The 25332-nt window shown below is 47.0% G+C and overlaps 2 protein-coding genes across 2 annotated transcripts in view; both read right to left on the reverse strand.

The window, feature by feature from the left end:
* Positions 1-1609: 1609 nt before the first annotated feature.
* LOC133356576 (uncharacterized protein SPEM3-like) lies at positions 1610-5422 on the reverse strand. Its single transcript, XM_061574164.1, has 2 exons — positions 2223-5422; positions 1610-2184 (listed from the first exon to the last, which is right to left on the reverse strand). The coding sequence occupies exons 1-2, from the start codon at positions 3012-3014 to the stop codon at positions 2053-2055; spliced, it is 924 nt and encodes a 307-aa protein (XP_061430148.1). The 5' UTR covers positions 3015-5422; the 3' UTR covers positions 1610-2052.
* Positions 5423-7098: 1676 nt separating this feature from the next.
* The window catches only part of LOC133356571 (N-acetylglucosamine-6-sulfatase-like), a 40045-nt gene continuing 21811 nt past the window's right edge, over positions 7099-25332 (reverse strand). The window contains exons 12-14 of the mRNA XM_061574157.1: positions 24484-24594; positions 11075-11239; positions 7099-10713 (exon numbers count right to left, since the gene is read on the reverse strand). Of these exons, the coding sequence (XP_061430141.1) occupies positions 10708-10713; positions 11075-11239; positions 24484-24594 (282 nt within the window). The 3' untranslated portion in view covers positions 7099-10707. The remainder of the gene's footprint in view (positions 10714-11074; positions 11240-24483; positions 24595-25332) is intronic.

Here is a 25332-nt window from a genome sequence, read left to right on the forward strand (position 1 = left end):
TGGAAGTCCGACTCGCTGCTATCACGGTGACAATCGCGGTCGTATCGACAACAACCCGATACACCACACAACAAAAACTCAACACACCCCAGTTCACCATTGGAACCTCATTTTCCGGTAAAAAAATATGATAATTGTTTTTTTACCCTTCTATCTGGCAACAAAACTGACACCTTTTTTTTTTACAAGGAGTCATGTTTGCATAGACCACAATACCTGCAGTCATAATGCAAACCAAAAACATAACTCTGATAATGTATGCACTGTCCTTGAAGTTGATTGGTCCACACTCGAGACAGCTTTTCTTAGAGCCTAGACTCACATGGGTTGGACCAGATGACGCCAAAAGGCGCACAACTCAAAGACAATGCACCATCAGAGTTTGAGAGCTCGGGGTAAGCATTTACACCATTGGAACCTCATTTGCCAGTAGCAAAATATGATAATTGTTTTTTTACCCTTCGATCTGGCAACAAAACTGACACCTTTTGTTGCCAGATAGAAGGGTAAAAAACAATTATCACGCTCCAGTTCGCTCTTAGGCAACTTACTCAGGTGCCCATTTAAAAATGTTCATCGGGGGGGGGAGGGGAAGAAAAAAAATTAGAATGCAATAATTACCATCAGGAAGGGGCTAGATCGTCGCTTACTGACGGCGCTCAGGTCAATAGGACCAGGGTTGAAGTGACTTGGTAGCAATAAAATAATAAAAATAAAACATAATAAAATAATTCTCACGACGTTTCGGCCACAACGCAAGCAGCCATCCTCAGGTGACATTCTCACGACGTTTCGGCCACAACGCAAGCAGCCGGTGAAGAATGTCACCTGAGGATGGCTGCTTGCGTTGTGGCCGAAACGTCGTGAGAATTATTTTATTATGTTTTATTATTTTGTTACTTCCCTTCTACGTGACTTTACCGAAAGAACCAAGAAGATGAATCCCTGCAGTCACGAAAGCTTTAAATCGAAATTATTTTATTATGTTTTACTTTTATTATCTTGTTACTTCCCTTCTACGTGACTTTACCGAAAGAACCAAGAAGATGAATCCCTGCAGTCACGAAAGAAGCTTTAAATCGAAATTTGACTTGGTAGCTTTGGCCGAGCTGTAGAACCCACGGGACACACTCCCAGTCTCTCTCGGAGTCACCAGACGATTGGTCTCGCTCACAAACCGCAGAGACAGCGGTCACCGCCATCATCATGTGCTGCTTCTGATAATAATATGCACTATCATTATCAGAGTTGCTTCTTTTTGTTTGCTTTTTTGACTACTTGTGTTGTGGTTATTGCAAACATGATGCCTTGAATAAAGGTGTCAGTTTTGTACCAGTTTAAAAGGGTAAAAACCTACTACTATATTTTGCCACTGGTAAAAGAGATCTCATAGAGTAGATTTTAAAACTCATTTCTGTAGAACCGCTTTGTGTGTTCCGTTTGGTGTCCTTCTCCTGCTCCTCCGATAAGCTCGGTGGGCTACGTACGGTGCGAAAGAAGTCCAACGTGCATCCGGACGTACAAACCGAAAAGGTTGACAAACCAACCACCGATTGGGTTGTACGTCACCAAGCGTTGCAGTGAGCATCGGACAAACGCGACTCACATCTCAAGACACTTTCGCTTTAATACAAATGTGAGGCCCGTACATTAAAAAGGTAAACAATCCGAGGACCTTAACAGGACAATTAAAACCACTTTTTTCTTTACGTTGAAACGTACAAAAAATCCACAACAGTAGGGTGTGCGACAATGCATAGATGCACGTGAGCGAATCGACTAATGTTGTTATTTATGTGTTGTCCTAAATGGGGGTTTAAAATGATCCCTGCGGACAATGTAGACAAAAAATTTCGAAGTTTAAAAAAAATCAAATTGTAACTCCCGACAATTGCTAAGAGGGGTTGGAGTAATCGTCACACTCGACCGCATTCGTCTACGCAACGCTCATCACGCATCACGCAAGGAAGCGTCGCACGCACTTACAATCGCCACGTGCAACGAATCGTCACAGTTGTAGACATCTTTCACCATCCCTGACGTAGCACGAAGTTATGTCCTGCCAATACAGCAACCCCCCCCCCCCGATATAACGCAGAATATAACACCTGTACGATGATGGAAAAGCATTCGTGTGTCTCCGTGTCTGTGTGTGCCTCTGTGCGACTCCGTGTCTGTGTGTGCCTCTGTGTGCCTCTGTGTGACTCCGTGTCTGTGTGTGCCTCTGTCTTTGCGTGTGTGCCTGTGTCCTTGTGTGTGTGCCTGTGTCTTTGTGTGCGTGCCTCTGTGTGTCTCCGTGTCTGTGTGTGCCTCTGTGTGACTTCGTGTCTGTGTGTGCCTATGTCTGTCTGTGCCTCTGTGTGCCTCTGTGTCTCCGTGTGTGCCCGTGTGTGCCTCTGTGTCTCCGTGTGTGCCCGTGTGTGCCTCTGTGTGTCTCCGTGTCTGTGTGTGCCTCTGTGTGTCTCCGTGTCTGTGTGTGCCTCTGTGTGACTCCGTGTCTGTGTGTGCCTGTGTCTTTGTGTGTGTGCCTCTGTGTCTTTGTGTGCGTGCCTCTGTGTGTCTACGTGTCTGTGTGTGCTTGTGTCTGTCTGTGCCTCTGTGTGCCTCTGTGTCTCCGTGTGCCCGTGTGTGCCTCTGTGTGTCTCCGTGTCTGTGTGTGCCTGTGTCTGTCTGTGCCTCTGTGTGTCTCCGTGTCTGTGTGTGCCTGTGTCTGTCTGTGCCTCTGTGTGTCTCCGTGTCTGTGTATGCCTGTGCGTGCCTTTGTGTGTTTCCGTGTCTGTGTGTGCCTGTGTCTGTCTGTGTGTGCCCGTGTCTGTTTGTGCGTGCCTCTGTGTGTCTCCGTGTCTGTGTGTGCCTGTGTCTGTCTGTCTGTGCTTCTGTGTGCCTCTGTATGTCTCCGTGTCTGTGTCTGTCCGTGCGTGCCTCTGTGTGTCTCCGTGTCTCTGCGGGTGATTCAACGCGCATTGTTTGCGATTCCGGATCACGATTCTATTCGAGAATCGGGTTGGTCTCATTTGTCTCGCGGATCGCCCGTGTTGATGACCACCCCTCCCGTGCCGCGTCTCCTTTGTTCGCTCGCTCCATGAGCGCGCGTCTTCTTTTTGCGCGTGTTCACAAATCGCCAATAATTAATTCGACGCCTGTACCCCGTGAGCAGAGGGATCGATTTTAAACGATTAGTTGAGTTCAATCTGAACTTATTTCGTACCGTACGTGGCCAACCGCGACAAACGAAACACAAAAAGCAGGGTGCTGAAGAAATCAGTTTAAATCGAGATGACGTGAAAGTACACAATAGCTCCAGTGGCGGCTTCCGAATATCGGAAGAGCGTTCCAGACGGCCACAGAAGCGCATCCCGACAGCGCGCGATGGTTTTGGGTGGCGTCTCTTATGGGCACGCCGACACAATTTCTGCCGAGTGCTTTTTCTACCCTCTCGAGGTTAGATTCGTCAAGGTGACACGAGTGGTGCCAACCCACCACACAAGCTCAACTCTAACAAAGCGTCGATGATCCTTTCTTACGTGCAGGGTACGCATATCTGCATCGTGCGTGCGAGGGTCAATTCGTTTTGATCTGCATATCGGGGGCGCCTTAAATCTCGTGTCTCGCCACCTCAACACATTTGAAAGGGAGCACCACCCCCCCCCCCCCCCCAGTTGGGCAGCCGTCTCCTGTTGCTGCACGAGGTGACTCAGCGTCAGAGGTCGCAAACGGGTTTTGATTCCTTACCCGTACCCGGCCGCACCAGGGTCGCAAACGGGTACCCGTACCCGGCCGTACCCGTACCCGGCCGTACCCATACCCTACGGGTATCGGGTACCCGATTGCGACTTCTGGGATGAAGCCATGTTGCAGGCGCGGGTGGGTTGATTCTAGGAACTTGAATTGTGAGAAGAGACAAGACGTTGGGAAATGAGTGACAAACGGTGACTCACCAGTGACTCACGGCCTACCCGTACCCGGCCGCACCAGGGTCGCAAACGGGTACCCGGCCGGGTACCCGTACCCGGCCGGGTACGGGTAGCCGGGTATCGGGTAGGGTACGGATATCGGGTATCGGGTTGCGACCTCTGCTTAGCGTCTGGCCTCCACGCTGCCACAGGAGTCTGCCTGCCGGGGGGCGATTATTGCAGCCGAGTAATCGACAGCTCGAGGAGTTATTTACACGTCGTCCTTCGGGACGCGTCTTCCCGTTGCGGCCACCCACTCGGCGCTACGTTCAGCGCAATCGAAACGTGACAACTTCCACGCGAGGAGGTCGAGCAGCGCGCGAACACGGCCGAGTTTCGAGCAGCAGTTTTTGTTTTGTCTTTCAAACAAGCAGAGCTGGCAGAGGTCTCGTCGCCAGTGTGCGCACTGCGATAAATAAATGCGGCTTCGTTCGCCCGAGGATCGTCAAGTCGCGAGATTATTGCTCTGTGCCATCATCTTCCAACCGCCCAACACGACTGCCTGATATAAATACTCACCATTGGAACCTCGTTTGCCAGTAAAAATATGATAATTGGTTCTTTACCCTTCTATCTGGCAACAAAACTGACACCTTTTTAAATCCTTTATATTAAGTTCGCGTGCTTGCTTGCTTGCTTAGGACCGTGCAAATTTTTCGGTCGTTTTTTAACCCACTTCCCGTGATCCAATAGAGCTGACATTTTCCACACAGACTCGTTGTGCCAGACAATTATTGTTCGTGAAAACAAATTCCCAAAATTTTACACTTTTTAGGGAAAAAAAATGTATTTTACATATATTCAAATAGAACGCATTTATGGCTTTGGCTGAACGTCAGAGTGTAAGAGCCCAGAGCGTAACCCCTCCACAGGCCGTGGTGGAGTAGCACAGTTGGTAGCGCCCTCGCTTCCCATGCCAAAGGTCGCGGGATCGATCCCCGCGTCCTCCACAGGCGAATATATCTAAATCCTTTATATTAAGTTCGCTTGCTTGCTTGCGTGCTTGCTTGCTTACGACCGTGCAAACCTTTCGGTCGTTTTTTAACCCACTTCCCGTGACCCAATTGAGCTGACATTTTTCACACAGACTCGTTGTGCGTGACAATTAATGTTCGTGAAAAAAAGATTTCCAAAATTTTACACTTTTTAGGACAAAAATATTATATTTAATTACCAATTGCTTAATGGTGCAATGCAATCATCTGACCCATAGGTGGCAGCCATCTCAAGCCAGAGGACGAGAGGACTCCAGCCGCCACGCATATAAAGGATTTATAGTGAAAAACTTTGTTTTTACGGGTTATACTTGTTACAAGGAGTCATGTTTGCATAGACCACAATACCTGCAGTCATAATGCAAACAAAAAACATAACTCTGAAAATGTGTGCACTGTCCTTGAAGGTGTGGACCAATTAACTTCAAGGACAGTGCACATTTTCAGAGTTATGTTTTTTGTTTGCATTATGACTGCAGGTATTGTGGTCTATGCAAACATGACTCCTTGGAAAAAAAGGTGTCAGTTTTGTTGCCAGATAGAAGGGTAAAGAACCAATTATGATATAAATACTCTTTGTTTTTTTCCGGTAAAGTCACGTAGGTAAAAAGTTAAATAAAATAGATGAAAACAACTAAATTAAATCACGACGTTTCGGGCGCATTTAATTTAGTTGTTTTCATCTATTTCATTAAAATTTTTACCTACGTGACTTTACCGAAAAAAACAAAGAGTATGAATCCTTGCAGTCACGAAAGCTTCAAATCTAGAATGAATGCCTCATATAAACCACCTACGGACATGCGTGGAGGAAAAAAGACCTTTAGAGCTCATCAGATTCCTCCACTATAAAGACATTCTGTCTTGATTCGAAGCTTTCGTGACTGCAGGAATCCAAACTCTTTGGTTCTTTCGGTAAAGTCACGTGGGTAGAAAATAAAATAAATCACGACGTTTCGGGCGCAACACACCTGATGACGGACGCTTGTGTTGCGCCCGAAACGTCGTGATCTATTTTATTTTATACCCACGTGACTTTACCGAAAGAACCAAAGAGTAAAGACATTCCGATTCCGAAAAAAACTTAAATGTGCAGCCCTGCAATTGCTCGCGGACACCACCGCTGCCGGATGATTGCCTCCACTCGAGGGAGCTCGAAATTCCCATTATATATCCTTTGGCCTACTCTTCCACGCTGGTCAGACACCAGCGGAAGAGGTGGCCGTACCCACACTTCACCGCACCACGCGCGTCCTGCCGACAGGGCTGAGCGTGCCGTACCACATTTAAACCGGGGGACAGACGCTGGGTCGCGTGGTCTCAATGCCCATTTGTTTGTACTGCCGCGCCGGGAGATCGCGATTGGTGAACCCGGTGCGGTCACCGTCAACACGAGCAGGGCAGCGGCGTCGCGCTGGGTGGAGTGTCCCTTTGCGTTAGCCTTGGCAGGGGGGGTCAGCGTCTTCATTGGGTTTGGCGCAGACGGTGGTCGCGCAAACGAAGTAACAAGGAGGCGGCATTTTTCGATTTAAAGCTTCTTTCGTGACTCAGGGATTCATCTTCTTGGTTCTTTCGGTAAAGTCACGTAGAATGGAAATAATGAAATAATAAAAATAAAACATAAAATAATTCTCACGACGTTTCGGCCACAACGCAAGCAGACCTGTTCTCCACCTATAGGACGGCTGCTTGCGTTTTGGCCGAAACGGCGTGAGAATTATTATATTATGTTTTATTTTTATTATTTTATTATGTTTTATTTTTATTATTTTATTATTTCCATTCTACGTGACTTTACCGAAAGAACCAAGAAGCAGAAGGAGGCATTTAAAAAAAAATTCCGTGTAAAAAAAACCCCTCAATATTCCAAGGGCCACAACAACGCACTGTGCGGCGAATACGAGGAGGCGGTGGGTGGTTACATCGTGACTTAAAAGATTTCGTGACTGGGTGGTTCCTCATTAAATCACTCCGCGAAGCAGCCCTCGAAAAGCCGAGACGCGGCTCCGGACCCGCAGGTTGCCCACCGCTGGGCTAGCGGCATGTGGACCACCCAGCCAGCCCCCCACCCACCCACCCAGCCCCCCAGCCACCCAGCCCCCCACCGACCCACCCAGCCCCCCACCCATCCAGCCCCCCACCCACCACCCAGCCCGACACGCGCGTTCACATCGATCCGCCGAGATGAATCGCGTCGGCAGAAGAGAGAGAGAGACAAAAAGAACCCAGGGCCCAACAAAGTCATCGCCAACCCTCGAGAGGAAACGCCGGTGGAGCGTCCCACGCCGAGCGTGAGAGGAAGGAGGCGGCGATTCCGTCGCTATTATTTGCCCGTCGGAGAGCCGATTGGCCGATTGGCGGAGGTCAATCTCCGCGAAAAACGACGCGCGCGTGCCATCGACGCCCAAAAAAAAAACCCCCTCAAGGGCGTCGTCCCTGACGTTTCGCGCTCCCCCCCAAGGTAAGGCACCACAGCGTCACAGACGAACATTCACATTTTGCCATCGGAAAAATCTGCGGAAACGCACCTCGCCCCACAACCCGCCCCCCCCCCGCAAAAACCATCAAACGCAAACCTCCACGCGAGTAAACACAACTCGAGCCGGTCGAACGCGCTGCACACAACTGGACGCGTGACGACGGCGACGATGATGACGACGATGATGATGACGATGACGGTGATGACGGCGATAGTGACGATGATGATGACGACAGTGACGATGACGACGATGATGACGACGACGACGATAATGACGACAGCGTCGATGACGCCGATGATGACGACGACAGTGACGATGACGACGACCGCGACAATGACTACGATGATGACGACAGCGACGATGACGACAGCGACAATGACGATGATGACGACAGCGACGGCGATGATGATGACGAGCAGTTGGGGCTGGCGAGAGTCGAAGTCTCGACGTTGCGCAACGTCCGCCAACGGGCAGATTTTTTATTTTTTGGGCCCCGTGAGCCACGGGAGTCTCGGTGGTCGGTACCAACTCAGCGCGAGGTGGCAAACGCCGTGAGCTTCCACCACGTGCAGAAAGCTTCGCAGATGTACCGTCTCATTTTCTTCCTTATTCTGCCAAAACGATGCTATATTCTCCGTCAAACGTACCACGGCAACTCTTTAAACGGCATTCATCTCGTACAAAGCGACCGCGCTGGTCTCGCCATCGTACACATTTCTAATTCAGGGATACAAAGCATCAAGAAAATCACGGAGAGCATTCGCCACATATGATGGGTACCGATAATCCTTTTTTTTCGTGCCCATGGCTGAAAACAATAAACCACGAGACCGAGGTCCATCACCGTCACCCTGCAGGGTCCGGCCGATGACCGCGGTCCTTTCAGCGTCGCCGCACGCTCATTAAACGAGACCACGAGGAGCTCCGGGTGGGGGTTGTTCCCGATTGTCCGTGCGAGCGCGACGGTCGGTGACGCTGCGTTTCCAGCGCTGGCCCCTTCAAGGACGTGGCTCGTTTCTCGCAACGAATCTTCAAGAGCCACGTGAGCTCTGTGAACTCGCTCCCATGCCGTGCGCCACACTCCCGGAGGTAAACAATCCCACATTCTTTCAATTATCAACAGGGTTCACAGACCCCGCGCAACGTACAACGACGCAATGCCCGATCCGCACAGAGGAAGCGGACATCTCGGCGGCGACGATGGTCCATATTCTTAGGTTTTTTCGGTAAAGTCACGTAGGTAAAAAAATTTAATTAATAAAAGTAAAATAAAATATTAATTTAAAATTTTTACCTACGTGACTTTACGGAAAAAACCTAAGAATATGAATCCTTGCATTCACGAAAGTTTCAAATCTAGACGATGGTCCACTCCGTCGCTCTTAGCGCGGTTGCCTGGCTTGACGCACCTGAATGTGACACTGCAGTTGCTGCTCTGCACATCTGCGTCAGCCGTACGGCGAGTGGAATGAACCTGAGGGCTTGGCGGATGCTGAGGGTTAGGCGACACTGGATGAGTAAAGGTAGAAACTGCCAAGGCAGCCCACAAACTAGCCCAGTGTCGGCCGAGCGGGGGATGGCTTTCTCTTACCAGGCGAGGCCCACTGAGTTGCAATGTAGCTAATTGTTTCACAAATGATAGCTCAACGGAGTGTGGGCTGACCGTCACGTAGAAATGTACAGCAGCCAAACACTCTGAACGCGTGACGTCGATTCTAAATGTGGAGGGGGGGAAAACCGGAGGACCCGGAGAAAAATCCACACGAACCACGGGGAGAGAGAGACACGCAGACTCCAAATATACAGCAGGCATCAGGTTTGGGATAAAACCCACGGACCTCCTGTATACCAGGCGAGGTAGTTAACATCTCCTAGCCACCGTGATGATGATGATGATGAGAGAGACACGCAGACTCCAAATATACAGCAGGCATCAGAGTTGCGATAAAACCCACGGACCTTCTGTACACCATGCGAGGGAGTTAACATCTCCTAGCCACCGTAATGATGATGAGACAGACGCAGACTCAATACACAGCAGGCATCTTCAGGGTTGGGATCGAACTCACGGACCTCCTGTACACCAGGTGAGGTAGCTAACATATCCTAGCCACCGTGGTGATGATGAGACAGACGCAGACTCAATACACAGCAGGCATCTTCAGGGTCGGGATCAAACCCACGGACCTCCTGTACACCAGGTGAGGGAGTTAACATCTCCTGGCCACCACAGTGCCCCTGGAATGAGATGTGCTCGTTAAAAAAAGGGGCGTGCGGATTTGAAACCACCGCGTTGCTTCAATGGGAGCCTCATGGCGCCGTGGCAGGAATCTACGTTATGGGTACCAGATGTTTCCCCTGCCCCGCCAACACCCCAGAACGTTACGTAAAATGTCTAATTGCCGTTCCCCAACGTGCGGTACGAGCCTCTGCGAGCACCGCACGTTGTCGCCACGCGCACGAAGCCTCGCGCGCGTGGAGACGGGACACATTCCCTTTTGCGGATCGTCACGGACGCGCGTGACGACGGTAGCGACCTTGGTTTGGACGAAAGTGCGAGAAAATCCCTGCTGCCCGCGTGACGACCTTCGCGGGTTGCGGACGGCGCGGGCGGTAATCGGTCCTCTTTGCTAAACTAAACTAAACATGTTCATATAATCAACGTTTTTAGGTTTAGATTGCGTTATTTATAAATGTGTCGTAACCCTCCACCACCCGACACGGCCAATCAGTAAAAAAGTGTCACGTTGACAAAAGACAAATTAGTTCACTGCTTTAGCCCACCGGTGTGTTGAAGCGCGAATAATATTGGTCGCGAAAGCCTACGTGTTAAACTAAACATGTTCAATTACCGGCTAAGGCCACGCTGAGCTGCGTAGCTCTTCTTCAGAGCCCACGTGGCAATCACAAATGATATCTCAACGGAGTGGCTCATCATCATCGTCATCATCACGTGGAAATTTATAGCCAGCCGAATAATCTGAACCGTCTGATGTTGATTCTAATTGTGGAGGGAAAATACCGGAGGTCCTGGAGAAAAATCCACGCAACTACGGGGAGAGAGACACGCAAACTCCAAATGTACAGCAGGCGTCAGGCTCGGGATTGAACCCACGACCTCCTGTAGACCAGGCGAGGTAGTTAACATCTCATAGCCACCGTGGCGTGCCGAGAGCCGCGTCCGTTCACACGTCGTCTCCCCCGTCGCCTTTAGTCGAAGGTGTTTAAGAAACGTAGATCGTCTCCTCCCGTCCGTCCACGCTGCGGTGACTTCGGTGTTTAGAGCTGTCGCCAACACACACACACGCACAGTAAACACACATACGTTACAGCACAGTTACGACGGAGATCCATACAGCGTCTCAAATGCGATCGCATCTCGTGATGCTGTGCAAGCAACAGCAGCAGCAGCGGTCAATATTGAATCTTGCTTTTTAAAGACAGCGGCAGAGGCATTGAGGCTGCCTGGAGTTTAACGGGAGCAGGGAGCCGACAGCATGGACGGCGGGGGAAGGGTCCGCGGAGTTCCCATAACCCCCCCTTCCCCCCCTACGTCGCGGTTCGTGCTCTGTATCGGGCTCCTATAAAAAACAAAAACTACAATAACGATGAAAACAAATAAATGGTGATGTAGCGTCCCCCTCACCGGGCCGAGGGCCTCGCTCGCCGGCTTGCGGCACGCCGCGCCGACGCACGACTGCAGCGCCATGAGGCGCTGGTTCATGGAGACCAGCAGGTTGGGGTCCACGGCCTTCACGATGTTGGTCAGCTGGTGCGCGTCGGCGGTCACGTTGTACAGCTCCACCGTGGCCTGCAGAGACAGAGAGCCCCGCCACGCCGTAGAGTCTCGGCAGACTTCGGGGGCGAGCGCCACGGCACACGACGGGGGTGGGTGGGTGGCCGGCAATGCCAGGCAGAGGTCGCAACCGGGTACCCGATACCCGTACCCTACCCGATACCCGGCCGGGTACGGGTAGCCGGGTATCGGGTAGGGTACGGGTACGGCCGGGTACGGGTACCCGATTGCGACCCTGGTGCGGCCGGGTACGGGTAAGGAATCAAAACCCGTTTGCGACGTCTGCCGCCAGGCCCGGCCGCCTTTGTCTGCCGAGTGGTTTTGTTTGCACACCGCACCGGGTACTCGTTCGAGGCTGAGCTGACCTAGTGGGGGCCCAGGACCGGTTCGGACAATCGTCGCTGGTGTTGGCCGAGAGCGGGAATCGGCCTCAGAGTACGGCACGGCGCGCTAACCGCCATACCGCCGCAAGGGAGGGGTCATTTTTTCTAAATTTGGCAAAGTTGAGCTCCGACCGACGCAAGCGGACGACGGTCCGCCCTTGCGAATTTACGTCAGGGGATGTTTCCACGTCTGCTGTGAGTGAAGCGGACGGCACGTAGTGGGATGACCACGCTCATAAAACTCTCCCGCTCATTGCTCAAAGACGTCGATGATCTTCGGCTTCCTTCAACGTAGCTTTGTCCACGATATCACTCAACAGCTCTCTCATCAGATCACTCCTCCCGGCTGCATCCAATTCCTCAAATTAGCCACGGTGTGGCTCAATTTGCCACCCGCTTAAGAGTTTTCTCAGACTCTGGTTTTCTCATTACGGTAACCCACACCGGCGGTAGAAACTAAACTATTTTTTTTATTTAACCGGGTAAGGCCCACTGAGCTATGTAGCTCTTCTTCTTGTTTCTTTCGGTAAAGTCACGTAGAAGGGAAGTAATAAAATAATAAAAATAAAACATAATAAAACAATTCTCACGACGTTTCGGCTACAACGCAAGCAGCCGTCTTCAGGTGAAGAATGAGACACTACCAAACTAGGAGCTTATATATAAGCTGCATTGGGGGTTGAAGAGCGCCTTAACAAAAAGAATGTGCATGTGAAGAGGAATTTAGCATATTCATGGAAAATGCGTAGGCGTTGGGCGGGGGGGTGTCAAAGTCATATTATGCCCATGCATTATGCAGGATCAGCAGCAACCAAGGGGGGTGCAGGGATTAGCAGTAACAAAGGGAAGGAATGTTAATGATATGTAGCTGCAGTTACTCAACAACCACGTAGAAAACTAAAGTATAAACTACATAAAAAACTAAAGTATAAACTGCATCGCACCATCAGTATACTTACTATACTCTATAATAAGCTGAGTTACTAACAGCAAGTAATACATTACCATTCTACCTCGTAAAAATTCTATAATATGCTTCCATCTAGACCTTATTCTCTTACATCACACGAGCATATACCGTACTATATACTGCCATAGATAAACCCAACATTAAATTATATACTGTATTGCTGTAAACCAACCTATATCTTATACATTTAATATAACACTATGTATTATTCTACACACCCTAATGTGTGTCGAAATGGTTTATTACGTCCTTCCAATGATTGCTGAGCCAGAATCCATCTTCTCGGTTAAAATTGTCTCTGTGTTTGTATATGTGGATCGCCTCATGAACGAATCTCTCATGATAGCCAGATGGCTTGCAGAGAACCTCTGTCTTGGAGAAGTCAATATCATGTGAGCCCACTGAGTTGTAACAGTGATCTGCCACGGCTGAGGTGTTTGTCCTACCGTGTTTCAGGTCAGCTTTATGTTCACGGATGCGGTCCGAGACATGTCGTTTGGTTTCCCCAATGTAACTGCTACCACAGAGGCAACTTAGTTTGTAGACGCCAGGGTACTGTATGTCTGGAACCACATCTTTTACAGACGGTACCAGATCACGGATTTTATGTACTGTGTTGAATCGGACCTGGATCTTGTGTTTAATCAGGATTTTGGAGATCTTTTTTGTGACCCCAGCAATGTAGGGTAAGGTGATGGTCTTGAAAGGCTCCTCAACAGGATCCTTCTTGATGGTTGGAGTGATGGCTTTGCGGATTGTATAGTCGGAGTAACCATTTGCCTTAAGAGCTTGGCGTACGTGTTTGAGTTCACTGGAAATGTGTTCATGGTCGGAGATGCATTGGGCTCTATGATATAGAGTCTTGATGAGGGAATTCTTCTGGGATGGATGGTGGTGGGAATCCGGTTTTAGATAAGCATCCGTGTGGGTGGCTTTCCTGTAGACAGAGTGGCTCATTGAACCATCAGGTCTCCTTTTGATTAGGACATCCAAAAAGGGTAGCTTGCCATCATTTTCGACTTCCATGGTGAATCTGATGGCTGGGTGTATGGAATTGATGTGGTCGAGAAATTGATCTAGAGCAGGCCGGCCATGTGGCCAGATGACAAAAGTGTCGTCTACGTACCTCTTCCATAAGGTCGGGCGTAGAGTGGCAGTCTGGATAGCGTCCGTCTCAAATTTCTCCATGAAGATGTTGGCTACAACCGGAGATAGGGGGGAGCCCATTGGGGTGCCCTCAATTTGCTTGTAGAAGGTTCCATTCCAGGTGAAGTATGTATTGGTTAAGCAGTGTCTCACCAGGGGGGGTACCCCAGCATTCAGTCCTTGATGAACCAAGTCTTCAATGATTGCGATGGTGTCAGGCACAGGTACCTTGGTGAACAAGGAAACCACATCAAAACTGACAAGCAGGTCGTCTGGGGACAGGGCAATCCCCTTGATTGTCGATACCAGGTCAGTAGAGTTTAGTACTGCAGAGGTGGTTTTTCCAGTGAAAGGCCGTAGGATTTCGGACAAAAAACGAGCCAGTTTGTAAGTGGGGGAGTTGATAGTAGAGACAATGGGACGAAGAGGTGTATCTTCTTTATGTATCTTTGGCAAGCCGTACAATCTTGGTGGTCTGGCTGCAGAAGGTTTCAACGAGAACTGTTTGGTCTGATCAATTAATGCGGTTGAAGCAGAAATGATGTTGTTGGTTTTGGAGACGAGGCTGTTGGTGGGGTCTCTTTTTATTTTTGTATAGCTGCCATCGTTTAATAGTTCTTGAATTTTGTTGTTGTATTCTATTTTGTCCATGATGACAGTGGCATTGCCTTTGTCGGCTGAGAGGATGACAATGTCATCCCTCTTTTTTAATTGAGCTAATTCAAAACGCTCCTCTTTGCTGATGTTGCTAGCTGGCATCTTAGCGTTTTTGAGGGTTACAGAGATTTCAGATCTTGCTACGTCTGCAGCGATGTGACTCAAGCCCTTGAGAGCTACATCTACTCGAGCAATTATATCATTAACTGGTATGTGTCTAGGTGTGACTGCAAAGTTTAGTCCTTTAGCTAAAACGGATTTCAAACCTTCAGAAATAGGACTGTTACTGCGATTAATTACGACTTTGTTAATATCTAGCTTTTCAATGTGTGGGTCCGGTTTCTTGTTTGAGAGGCGATTGAATTTGGAAATCAAGTTGTCCTTACATTTAGTCGACATAGCGGCAGCTGAAGAGGCAGTCATTTTTTCCACATGTTCCCAATCCGATGTGGACATTGTTACACTCAAAGATAAGTGTGATTTGTAGAGTGTCTTGTCTAACTGATCTAGTTCGGTGCGCGTAAGTCTGATTTTCTCTGAGATAAGAGCTAAGCTAGTTCTAGACAGAATTCGTTTCGCATTAGAAGAAGTTACAGCAGCAGATGTTAGTGTAAATGCGTTTGGTATTACCTTAGAGTCGCGGCATCTCTTCAGAAAGGTGAGAGACTCGATTAGCTGAGCCTTCTTATCCCGGAGCTTGTTGAAGGATCTCAAAGTTATGTGGAAACCCTCCCCGTAGAGGCGGTTAAATTTCGATTTAAAGCTTTCGTGACTGCAGGGATTCATCTTCTTGTTTCTTTCGGTAAAGTCACGTAGAAGGGAAGTAATAAAATAATAAAAATAAAACATAATAAAACAATTCTCACGACGTTTCGGCTACAACGCAAGCAGCCGTCTTCAGGTGAAGAATGAGACACTACCAAACTAGGAGCTTATATATAAGCTGCATTGGGGGTTGAAGAGCGCCTTAACAAAAAGAATGTGCATGTGAAGAGGAATTTAGCATATTCATGGAAAATGCGTAGGCGTTGGGCGGGGGGGTGTCAAAGTCATATTATGCCCATGCATTATGCAGGATCAGCAGCAACCAAGGGGGGTGCAGGGATTAGCAGTAACAAAGGGAAGGAATGTTAATGATATGTAGCTGCAGTTACTCAACAACCACGTAGAAAACTAAAGTATAAACTACATAAAAAACTAAAGTATAAACTGCATCGCACCATCAGTATACTTACTATACTCTATAATAAGCTGAGTTACTAACAGCAAGTAATACATTACCATTCTACCTCGTAAAAATTCTATAATATGCTTCCATCTAGACCTTATTCTCTTACATCACACGAGCATATACCGTACTATATACTGCCATAGATAAACCCAACATTAAAATTATATACTGTATTGCTGTAAACCAACCTATATCTTATACATTTAATATAACACTATGTATTATTCTACACACCCTAATGTGTGTCGAAATGGTTTATTACGTCCTTCCAATGATTGCTGAGCCAGAATCCATCTTCTCGGTTAAAATTGTCTCTGTGTTTGTATATGTGGATCGCCTCATGAACGAATCTCTCATGATAGCCAGATGGCTTGCAGAGAACCTCTGTCTTGGAGAAGTCAATATCATGTGAGCCCACTGAGTTGTAACAGTGATCTGCCACGGCTGAGGTGTTTGTCCTACCGTGTTTCAGGTCAGCTTTATGTTCACGGATGCGGTCCGAGACATGTCGTTTGGTTTCCCCAATGTAACTGCTACCACAGAGGCAACTTAGTTTGTAGACGCCAGGGTACTGTATGTCTGGAACCACATCTTTTACAGACGGTACCAGATCACGGATTTTATGTACTGTGTTGAATCGGACCTGGATCTTGTGTTTAATCAGGATTTTGGAGATCTTTTTTGTGACCCCAGCAATGTAGGGTAAGGTGATGGTCTTGAAAGGCTCCTCAACAGGATCCTTCTTGATGGTTGGAGTGATGGCTTTGCGGATTGTATAGTCGGAGTAACCATTTGCCTTAAGAGCTTGGCGTACGTGTTTGAGTTCACTGGAAATGTGTTCATGGTCGGAGATGCATTGGGCTCTATGATATAGAGTCTTGATGAGGGAATTCTTCTGGGATGGATGGTGGTGGGAATCCGGTTTTAGATAAGCATCCGTGTGGGTGGCTTTCCTGTAGACAGAGTGGCTCATTGAACCATCAGGTCTCCTTTTGATTAGGACATCCAAAAAGGGTAGCTTGCCATCATTTTCGACTTCCATGGTGAATCTGATGGCTGGGTGTATGGAATTGATGTGGTCGAGAAATTGGTCTAGAGCAGGCCGGCCATGTGGCCAGATGACAAAAGTGTCGTCTACGTACCTCTTCCATAAGGTCGGGCGTAGAGTGGCAGTCTGGATAGCGTCCGTCTCAAATTTCTCCATGAAGATGTTGGCTACAACCGGAGATAGGGGGGAGCCCATTGGGGTGCCCTCAATTTGCTTGTAGAAGGTTCCATTCCAGGTGAAGTATGTATTGGTTAAGCAGTGTCTCACCAGGGGGGGTACCCCAGCATTCAGTCCTTGATGAACCAAGTCTTCAATGATTGCGATGGTGTCAGGCACAGGTACCTTGGTGAACAAGGAAACCACATCAAAACTGACAAGCAGGTCGTCTGGGGACAGGGCAATCCCCTTGATTGTCGATACCAGGTCAGTAGAGTTTAGTACTGCAGAGGTGGTTTTTCCAGTGAAAGGCCGTAGGATTTCGGACAAAAAACGAGCCAGTTTGTAAGTGGGGGAGTTGATAGTAGAGACAATGGGACGAAGAGGTGTATCTTCTTTATGTATCTTTGGCAAGCCGTACAATCTTGGTGGTCTGGCTGCAGAAGGTTTCAACGAGAACTGTTTGGTCTGATCAATTAATGCGGTTGAAGCAGAAATGATGTTGTTGGTTTTGGAGACGAGGCTGTTGGTGGGGTCTCTTTTTATTTTTGTATAGCTGCCATCGTTTAATAGTTCTTGAATTTTGTTGTTGTATTCTATTTTGTCCATGATGACAGTGGCATTGCCTTTGTCGGCTGAGAGGATGACAATGTCATCCCTCTTTTTTAATTGAGCTAATTCAAAACGCTCCTCTTTGCTGATGTTGCTAGCTGGCATCTTAGCGTTTTTGAGGGTTACAGAGATTTCAGATCTTGCTACGTCTGCAGCGATGTGACTCAAGCCCTTGAGAGCTACATCTACTCGAGCAATTATATCATTAACTGGTATGTGTCTAGGTGTGACTGCAAAGTTTAGTCCTTTAGCTAAAACGGATTTCAAACCTTCAGAAATAGGACTGTTACTGCGATTAATTACGACTTTGTTAATATCTAGCTTTTCAATGTGTGGGTCCGGTTTCTTGTTTGAGAGGCGATTGAATTTGGAAATCAAGTTGTCCTTACATTTAGTCGACATAGCGGCAGCTGAAGAGGCAGTCATTTTTTCCACATGTTCCCAATCCGATGTGGACATTGTTACACTCAAAGATAAGTGTGATTTGTAGAGTGTCTTGTCTAACTGATCTAGTTCGGTGCGCGTAAGTCTGATTTTCTCTGAGATAAGAGCTAAGCTAGTTCTAGACAGAATTCGTTTCGCATTAGAAGAAGTTACAGCAGCAGATGTTAGTGTAAATGCGTTTGGTATTACCTTAGAGTCGCGGCATCTCTTCAGAAAGGTGAGAGACTCGATTAGCTGAGCCTTCTTATCCCGGAGCTTGTTGAAGGATCTCAAAGTTATGTGGAAACCCTCCCCGTAGAGGCGGTTAAATTTCGATTTAAAGCTTTCGTGACTGCAGGGATTCATCTTCTTGTTTCTTTCGGTAAAGTCACGTAGAAGGGAAGTAATAAAATAATAAAAATAAAACATAATAAAACAATTCTCACGACGTTTCGGCTACAACGCAAGCAGCCGTCTTCAGGTGAAGAATGAGACACTACCAAACTAGGAGCTTATATATAAGCTGCATTGGGGGTTGAAGAGCGCCTTAACAAAAAGAATGTGCATGTGAAGAGGAATTTAGCATATTCATGGAAAATGCGTAGGCGTTGGGCGGGGGGGTGTCAAAGTCATATTATGCCCATGCATTATGCAGGATCAGCAGCAACCAAGGGGGGTGCAGGGATTAGCAGTAACAAAGGGAAGGAATGTTAATGATATGTAGCTGCAGTTACTCAACAACCACGTAGAAAACTAAAGTATAAACTACATAAAAAACTAAAGTATAAACTGCATCGCACCATCAGTATACTTACTATACTCTATAATAAGCTGAGTTACTAACAGCAAGTAATACATTACCATTCTACCTCGTAAAAATTCTATAATATGCTTCCATCTAGACCTTATTCTCTTACATCACACGAGCATATACCGTACTATATACTGCCATAGATAAACCCAACATTAAATTATATACTGTATTGCTGTAAACCAACCTATATCTTATACATTTAATATAACACTATGTATTATTCTACACACCCTAATGTGTGTCGAAATGGTTTATTACGTCCTTCCAATGATTGCTGAGCCAGAATCCATCTTCTCGGTTAAAATTGTCTCTGTGTTTGTATATGTGGATCGCCTCATGAACGAATCTCTCATGATAGCCAGATGGCTTGCAGAGAACCTCTGTCTTGGAGAAGTCAATATCATGTGAGCCCACTGAGTTGTAACAGTGATCTGCCACGGCTGAGGTGTTTGTCCTACCGTGTTTCAGGTCAGCTTTATGTTCACGGATGCGGTCCGAGACATGTCGTTTGGTTTCCCCAATGTAACTGCTACCACAGAGGCAACTTAGTTTGTAGACGCCAGGGTACTGTATGTCTGGAACCACATCTTTTACAGACGGTACCAGATCACGGATTTTATGTACTGTGTTGAATCGGACCTGGATCTTGTGTTTAATCAGGATTTTGGAGATCTTTTTTGTGACCCCAGCAATGTAGGGTAAGGTGATGGTCTTGAAAGGCTCCTCAACAGGATCCTTCTTGATGGTTGGAGTGATGGCTTTGCGGATTGTATAGTCGGAGTAACCATTTGCCTTAAGAGCTTGGCGTACGTGTTTGAGTTCACTGGAAATGTGTTCATGGTCGGAGATGCATTGGGCTCTATGATATAGAGTCTTGATGAGGGAATTCTTCTGGGATGGATGGTGGTGGGAATCCGGTTTTAGATAAGCATCCGTGTGGGTGGCTTTCCTGTAGACAGAGTGGCTCATTGAACCATCAGGTCTCCTTTTGATTAGGACATCCAAAAAGGGTAGCTTGCCATCATTTTCGACCTCATTCTTCACCTGAAGACGGCTGCTTGCGTTGTAGCCGAAACGTCGTGAGAATTGTTTTATTATGTTTTATTTTTATTATTTTATTACTTCCCTTCTACGTGACTTTACCGAAAGAAACAAGAAGATGAATCCCTGCAGTCACGAAAGCTTTAAATCGAAATTTAACCGCCTCTACGGGGAGGGTTTCCACATAACTTTGAGATCCTTCAACAAGCTCCGGGATAAGAAGGCTCAGCTAATCGAGTCTCTCACCTTTCTGAAGAGATGCCGCGACTCTAAGGTAATACCAAACGCATTTACACTAACATCTGCTGCTGTAACTTCTTCTAATGCGAAACGAATTCTGTCTAGAACTAGCTTAGCTCTTATCTCAGAGAAAATCAGACTTACGCGCACCGAACTAGATCAGTTAGACAAGACACTCTACAAATCACACTTATCTTTGAGTGTAACAATGTCCACATCGGATTGGGAACATGTGGAAAAAATGACTGCCTCTTCAGCTGCCGCTATGTCGACTAAATGTAAGGACAACTTGATTTCCAAATTCAATCGCCTCTCAAACAAGAAACCGGACCCACACATTGAAAAGCTAGATATTAACAAAGTCGTAATTAATCGCAGTAACAGTCCTATTTCTGAAGGTTTGAAATCCGTTTTAGCTAAAGGACTAAACTTTGCAGTCACACCTAGACACATACCAGTTAATGATATAATTGCTCGAGTAGATGTAGCTCTCAAGGGCTTGAGTCACATCGCTGCAGACGTAGCAAGATCTGAAATCTCTGTAACCCTCAAAAACGCTAAGATGCCAGCTAGCAACATCAGCAAAGAGGAGCGTTTTGAATTAGCTCAATTAAAAAAGAGGGATGACATTGTCATCCTCTCAGCCGACAAAGGCAATGCCACTGTCATCATGGACAAAATAGAATACAACAACAAAATTCAAGAACTATTAAACGATGGCAGCTATACAAAAATAAAAAGAGACCCCACCAACAGCCTCGTCTCCAAAACCAACAACATCATTTCTGCTTCAACCGCATTAATTGATCAGACCAAACAGTTCTCGTTGAAACCTTCTGCAGCCAGACCACCAAGATTGTACGGCTTGCCAAAGATACATAAAGAAGATACACCTCTTCGTCCCATTGTCTCTACTATCAACTCCCCCACTTACAAACTGGCTCGTTTTTTGTCCGAAATCCTACGGCCTTTCACTGGAAAAACCACCTCTGCAGTACTAAACTCTACTGACCTGGTATCGACAATCAAGGGGATTGCCCTGTCCCCAGACGACCTGCTTGTCAGTTTTGATGTGGTTTCCTTGTTCACCAAGGTACCTGTGCCTGACACCATCGCAATCATTGAAGACTTGGTTCATCAAGGACTGAATGCTGGGGTACCCCCCCTGGTGAGACACTGCTTAACCAATACATACTTCACCTGGAATGGAACCTTCTACAAGCAAATTGAGGGCACCCCAATGGGCTCCCCCCTATCTCCGGTTGTAGCCAACATCTTCATGGAGAAATTTGAGACGGACGCTATCCAGACTGCCACTCTACGCCCGACCTTATGGAAGAGGTACGTAGACGACACTTTTGTCATCTGGCCACATGGCCGGCCTGCTCTAGACCAATTTCTCGACCACATCAATTCCATACACCCAGCCATCAGATTCACCATGGAAGTCGAAAATGATGGCAAGCTACCCTTTTTGGATGTCCTAATCAAAAGGAGACCTGATGGTTCAATGAGCCACTCTGTCTACAGGAAAGCCACCCACACGGATGCTTATCTAAAACCGGATTCCCACCACCATCCATCCCAGAAGAATTCCCTCATCAAGACTCTATATCATAGAGCCCAATGCATCTCCGACCATGAACACATTTCCAGTGAACTCAAACACGTACGCCAAGCTCTTAAGGCAAATGGTTACTCCGACTATACAATCCGCAAAGCCATCACTCCAACCATCAAGAAGGATCCTGTTGAGGAGCCTTTCAAGACCATCACCTTACCCTACATTGCTGGGGTCACAAAAAAGATCTCCAAAATCCTGATTAAACACAAGATCCAGGTCCGATTCAACACAGTACATAAAATCCGTGATCTGGTACCGTCTGTAAAAGATGTGGTTCCAGACATACAGTACCCTGGCGTCTACAAACTAAGTTGCCTCTGTGGTAGCAGTTACATTGGGGAAACCAAACGACATGTCTCGGACCGCATCCGTGAACATAAAGCTGACCTGAAACACGGTAGGACAAACACCTCAGCCGTGGCAGATCACTGTTACAACTCAGTGGGCTCACATGATATTGACTTCTCCAAGACAGAGGTTCTCTGCAAGCCATCTGGCTATCATGAGAGATTCGTTCATGAGGCGATCCACATATACAAACACAGAGACAATTTTAACCGAGAAGATGGATTCTGGCTCAGCAATCATTGGAAGGACGTAATAAACCATTTCGACACACATTAGGGTGTGTAGAATAATACATAGTGTTATATTAAATGTATAAGATATAGGTTGGTTTACAGCAATACAGTATATAATTTAATGTTGGGTTTATCTATGGCAGTATATAGTACGGTATATGCTCGTGTGATGTAAGAGAATAAGGTCTAGATGGAAGCATATTATAGAATTTTTACGAGGTAGAATGGTAATGTATTACTTGCTGTTAGTAACTCAGCTTATTATAGAGTATAGTAAGTATACTGATGGTGCGATGCAGTTTATACTTTAGTTTTTTTTTTTTATGTAGTTTATACTTTAGTTTTCTACGTGGTTGTTGAGTAACTGCAGCTACATATCATTAACATTCCTTCCCTTTGTTACTGCTAATCCCTGCACCCCCCTTGGTTGCTGCTGATCCTGCATAATGCATGGGCATAATATGACTTTGACACCCCCCCGCCCAACGCCTACGCATTTTCCATGAATATGCTAAATTCCTCTTCACATGCACATTCTTTTTGTTAAGGCGCTCTTCAACCCCCAATGCAGCTTATATATAAGCTCCTAGTTTGGTAGTGTCTCATTCTTCACCTGAAGACGGCTGCTTGCGTTGTAGCCGAAACGTCGTGAGAATTGTTTTATTATGTTTTATTTTATTATTTTATTACTTCCCTTCTACGTGACTTTACCGAAAGAAACAAGAAGATGAATCCCTGCAGTCACGAAAGCTTTAAATCGAAATATGTAGCTCTTATTCAGAAGCAACCTGGCCACAAATTGTAGCTCAACGAAGTGGCTTATCCTCATGTGGACATTTATAGCAGTCAAATAACTCTCTAAACGCGTGACCTTGATTCTAAATGTGGAGGGGAAAAACCGGAAGACCCGGAGAAAAATCCACGCGACCACGGGGAGAGAGACACGCAAACTCCAAATACAGCAGCAGGCGTCAGGGTCGGGATCGAACCCACGACCTCCTGTATACCAGGTCAAGTAGTTAACATCTCCTAGCCACCGTGATGATGATGATGAGAGAGACACGCAAACTCCAAATATACAGCAGGCGTCAGGGTCGGGATCGAACCCACGACCTCCTGTATACCAGGTCAAGTAGGTAACATCTCATAGCCACCGTGATGATGATGATGAGAGAGACAGCAAACTCCAAATATACAACAGGCGTCAGGGTCGGGATCGAACCCACGACCTCCTGTATACCAGGTGACGTAGTTAATCCAAATATACAACAGGCGTCAGGGTCGGGATCGAACCCACGACCTTCTGTATACCAAGCGAGGTAGTTAACATCTCGCTGCCCGACTTGAACCGTGAACAAGCGGGCAGTAAGCAAGGAGCGGTGGCCAACCTGTAACAGACCGGGAGCCGACAAGTACCCGTGGATTCTGCAAGTAGCCAAGTGTATAAATATATGTGTGTGTTTATATATAGTAAAAGTTTTCGGCACAGGACAGGACACGTTCATTCTTAAATTTCGATTTAAAGCTTTCGTGACTGCAGGGATTCATCTTCTTGGTTCTTTCGGTAAAGTCACGTAGAATGGAAATAATAAATAATAAAATAAAACAATAATATAATTCTCACGACGTTTCGGCCACAACGCAAGCAGCCGCCGTCCTCAGGTAAAGAACAGGTCTGTCGATAAGACAGAGTCTGAATACAGAGTCATTCAGACTCTGTCTTATCGACAGACCTGTAGCTCAACGAATATAGAGTCATTCAGACTCTGTCTTATCGACAGACCTGTTCTTCACCTGAGGACGGCTACTTGCGTTGTGGCCGAAACGTCGTGAGAATTATTTTATTATGTTTTATTTGTATTATTTTATTATTTCCATTCTACGTGACTTTACCGAAAGAACCAAGAAGACATATTCTTAGCTGTATTCAGCTGTGACGGTTTCACCTGTAAACAGCAATCGTGCTGTGACGGTTCCACCTGAAGACGGAAGCTTGTGTTGCCTCCGAAACGTCGTGATTTTTATTTTATTTTACTTTTATTAATTTTAATGTTTTTACCTACGTGACTTTACCGAAAAAAACCTAAGAATATGAATCCTTGCAGTCACGAAAGCTTCAAATCTAGAACCAAGAAGACGTTCATTCTTCTTTGCCACCGCGATGACACGTCCTACGTTAGGCCCCCTCGACAGAGCGGCGCGTGGGCGGATGAAAGATCCGCGTGCAGCTCAAGAGACGCCGCTTGGCCACCGCTGCTCCCGTGCCGCGTCACCGCCCTGTTTGGAAAATAAAAAAACCCAAACCCTTCCCCCCCCCCTCCACACACACACACCTGGGCGTCGGCAAACTCGCAGTACTGAAGGTCGACGGTGCCGGAGAGCGTGCGGACGCATGCGTACGTGTTGTTGAACGCATCTTCGCACACGCAGTCGGGGAAGCACTCCTGCACACAGGGCGGCACCGCGTGCAAACACGCCGTTTTTATTTTGGCTCGGTAATGTGTTTTGCCAGACGTCTCGTAGAGTAGCGAGTCGCAATAAACAGTCCGTTAAAGGCTACACGGAGGGAATGAAGCTAAACTCAACTCGATTTGAAGCTTTCGTGACTGCAGGAATTACTCTTTGCTTCTATCGGTAAAGTCACGTAGAGTGTTGACTGTTGTGTTAGCCGACTCTCTGTGTTGTATTGCATTGTATTTCTAAGTTTACTAGGTTTGTTTTGTACCTGATGATGATTGCTTGTGTTGCAATCGAAACGTCGTATTCTAAAATTTAAATTATTTTCTCTTTACTGAAAGAACCAAGGAGTAAACTCAACTAGATTTGTTTTACCAGGTAAGGCCCACTGAGCTATGTAGCTCTTTTTCAGAAGCGACCTGACCATCACAAATGACAGCTCAACGAAGCGGCCTTGCACGTGGAAATGTTTAGCAGCCAAATACTTTAAACGCGTGATGTTGATTCTAAATGTGGAGGGGAAAACCAGAGGAGCCGGAGAAAAATCCAAGCGACCACGGGGAGAGAGAGACATGCAAAATACAAATACACAGCAGCAGGCATCAGCGTCGGGATGGAACCCACAACCTCCTGTATACCAGGCGAGGTAGTTAACATCTCCCAGCCACCGTGATGATGATGAGAGAGACGCAGACTCAATACACAGCAGGCATCTTCAGGGTCGG

Source organism: Lethenteron reissneri, chromosome 54 (assembly GCF_015708825.2).
Source record: "Lethenteron reissneri isolate LAM-NWPU_2019-01 chromosome 54, ASM1570882v1, whole genome shotgun sequence".
Lineage (NCBI taxonomy): Eukaryota > Metazoa > Chordata > Hyperoartia > Petromyzontiformes > Petromyzontidae > Lethenteron > Lethenteron reissneri.

Bases quoted from the DNA above. Each gene is read 5' to 3' on its own strand.
- LOC133356576 (XM_061574164.1), bottom strand. From the start codon at position 3,014: ATGAGACCAACCCGATTCTCGAATAGAATCGTGATCCGGAATCGCAAA. The intron at 2,185-2,222 runs GCACACACAGAC...AGGCACACAGAG, and splicing joins GCACACACGCAAAGACAGAG to GCACACACAGACACGGAGTC.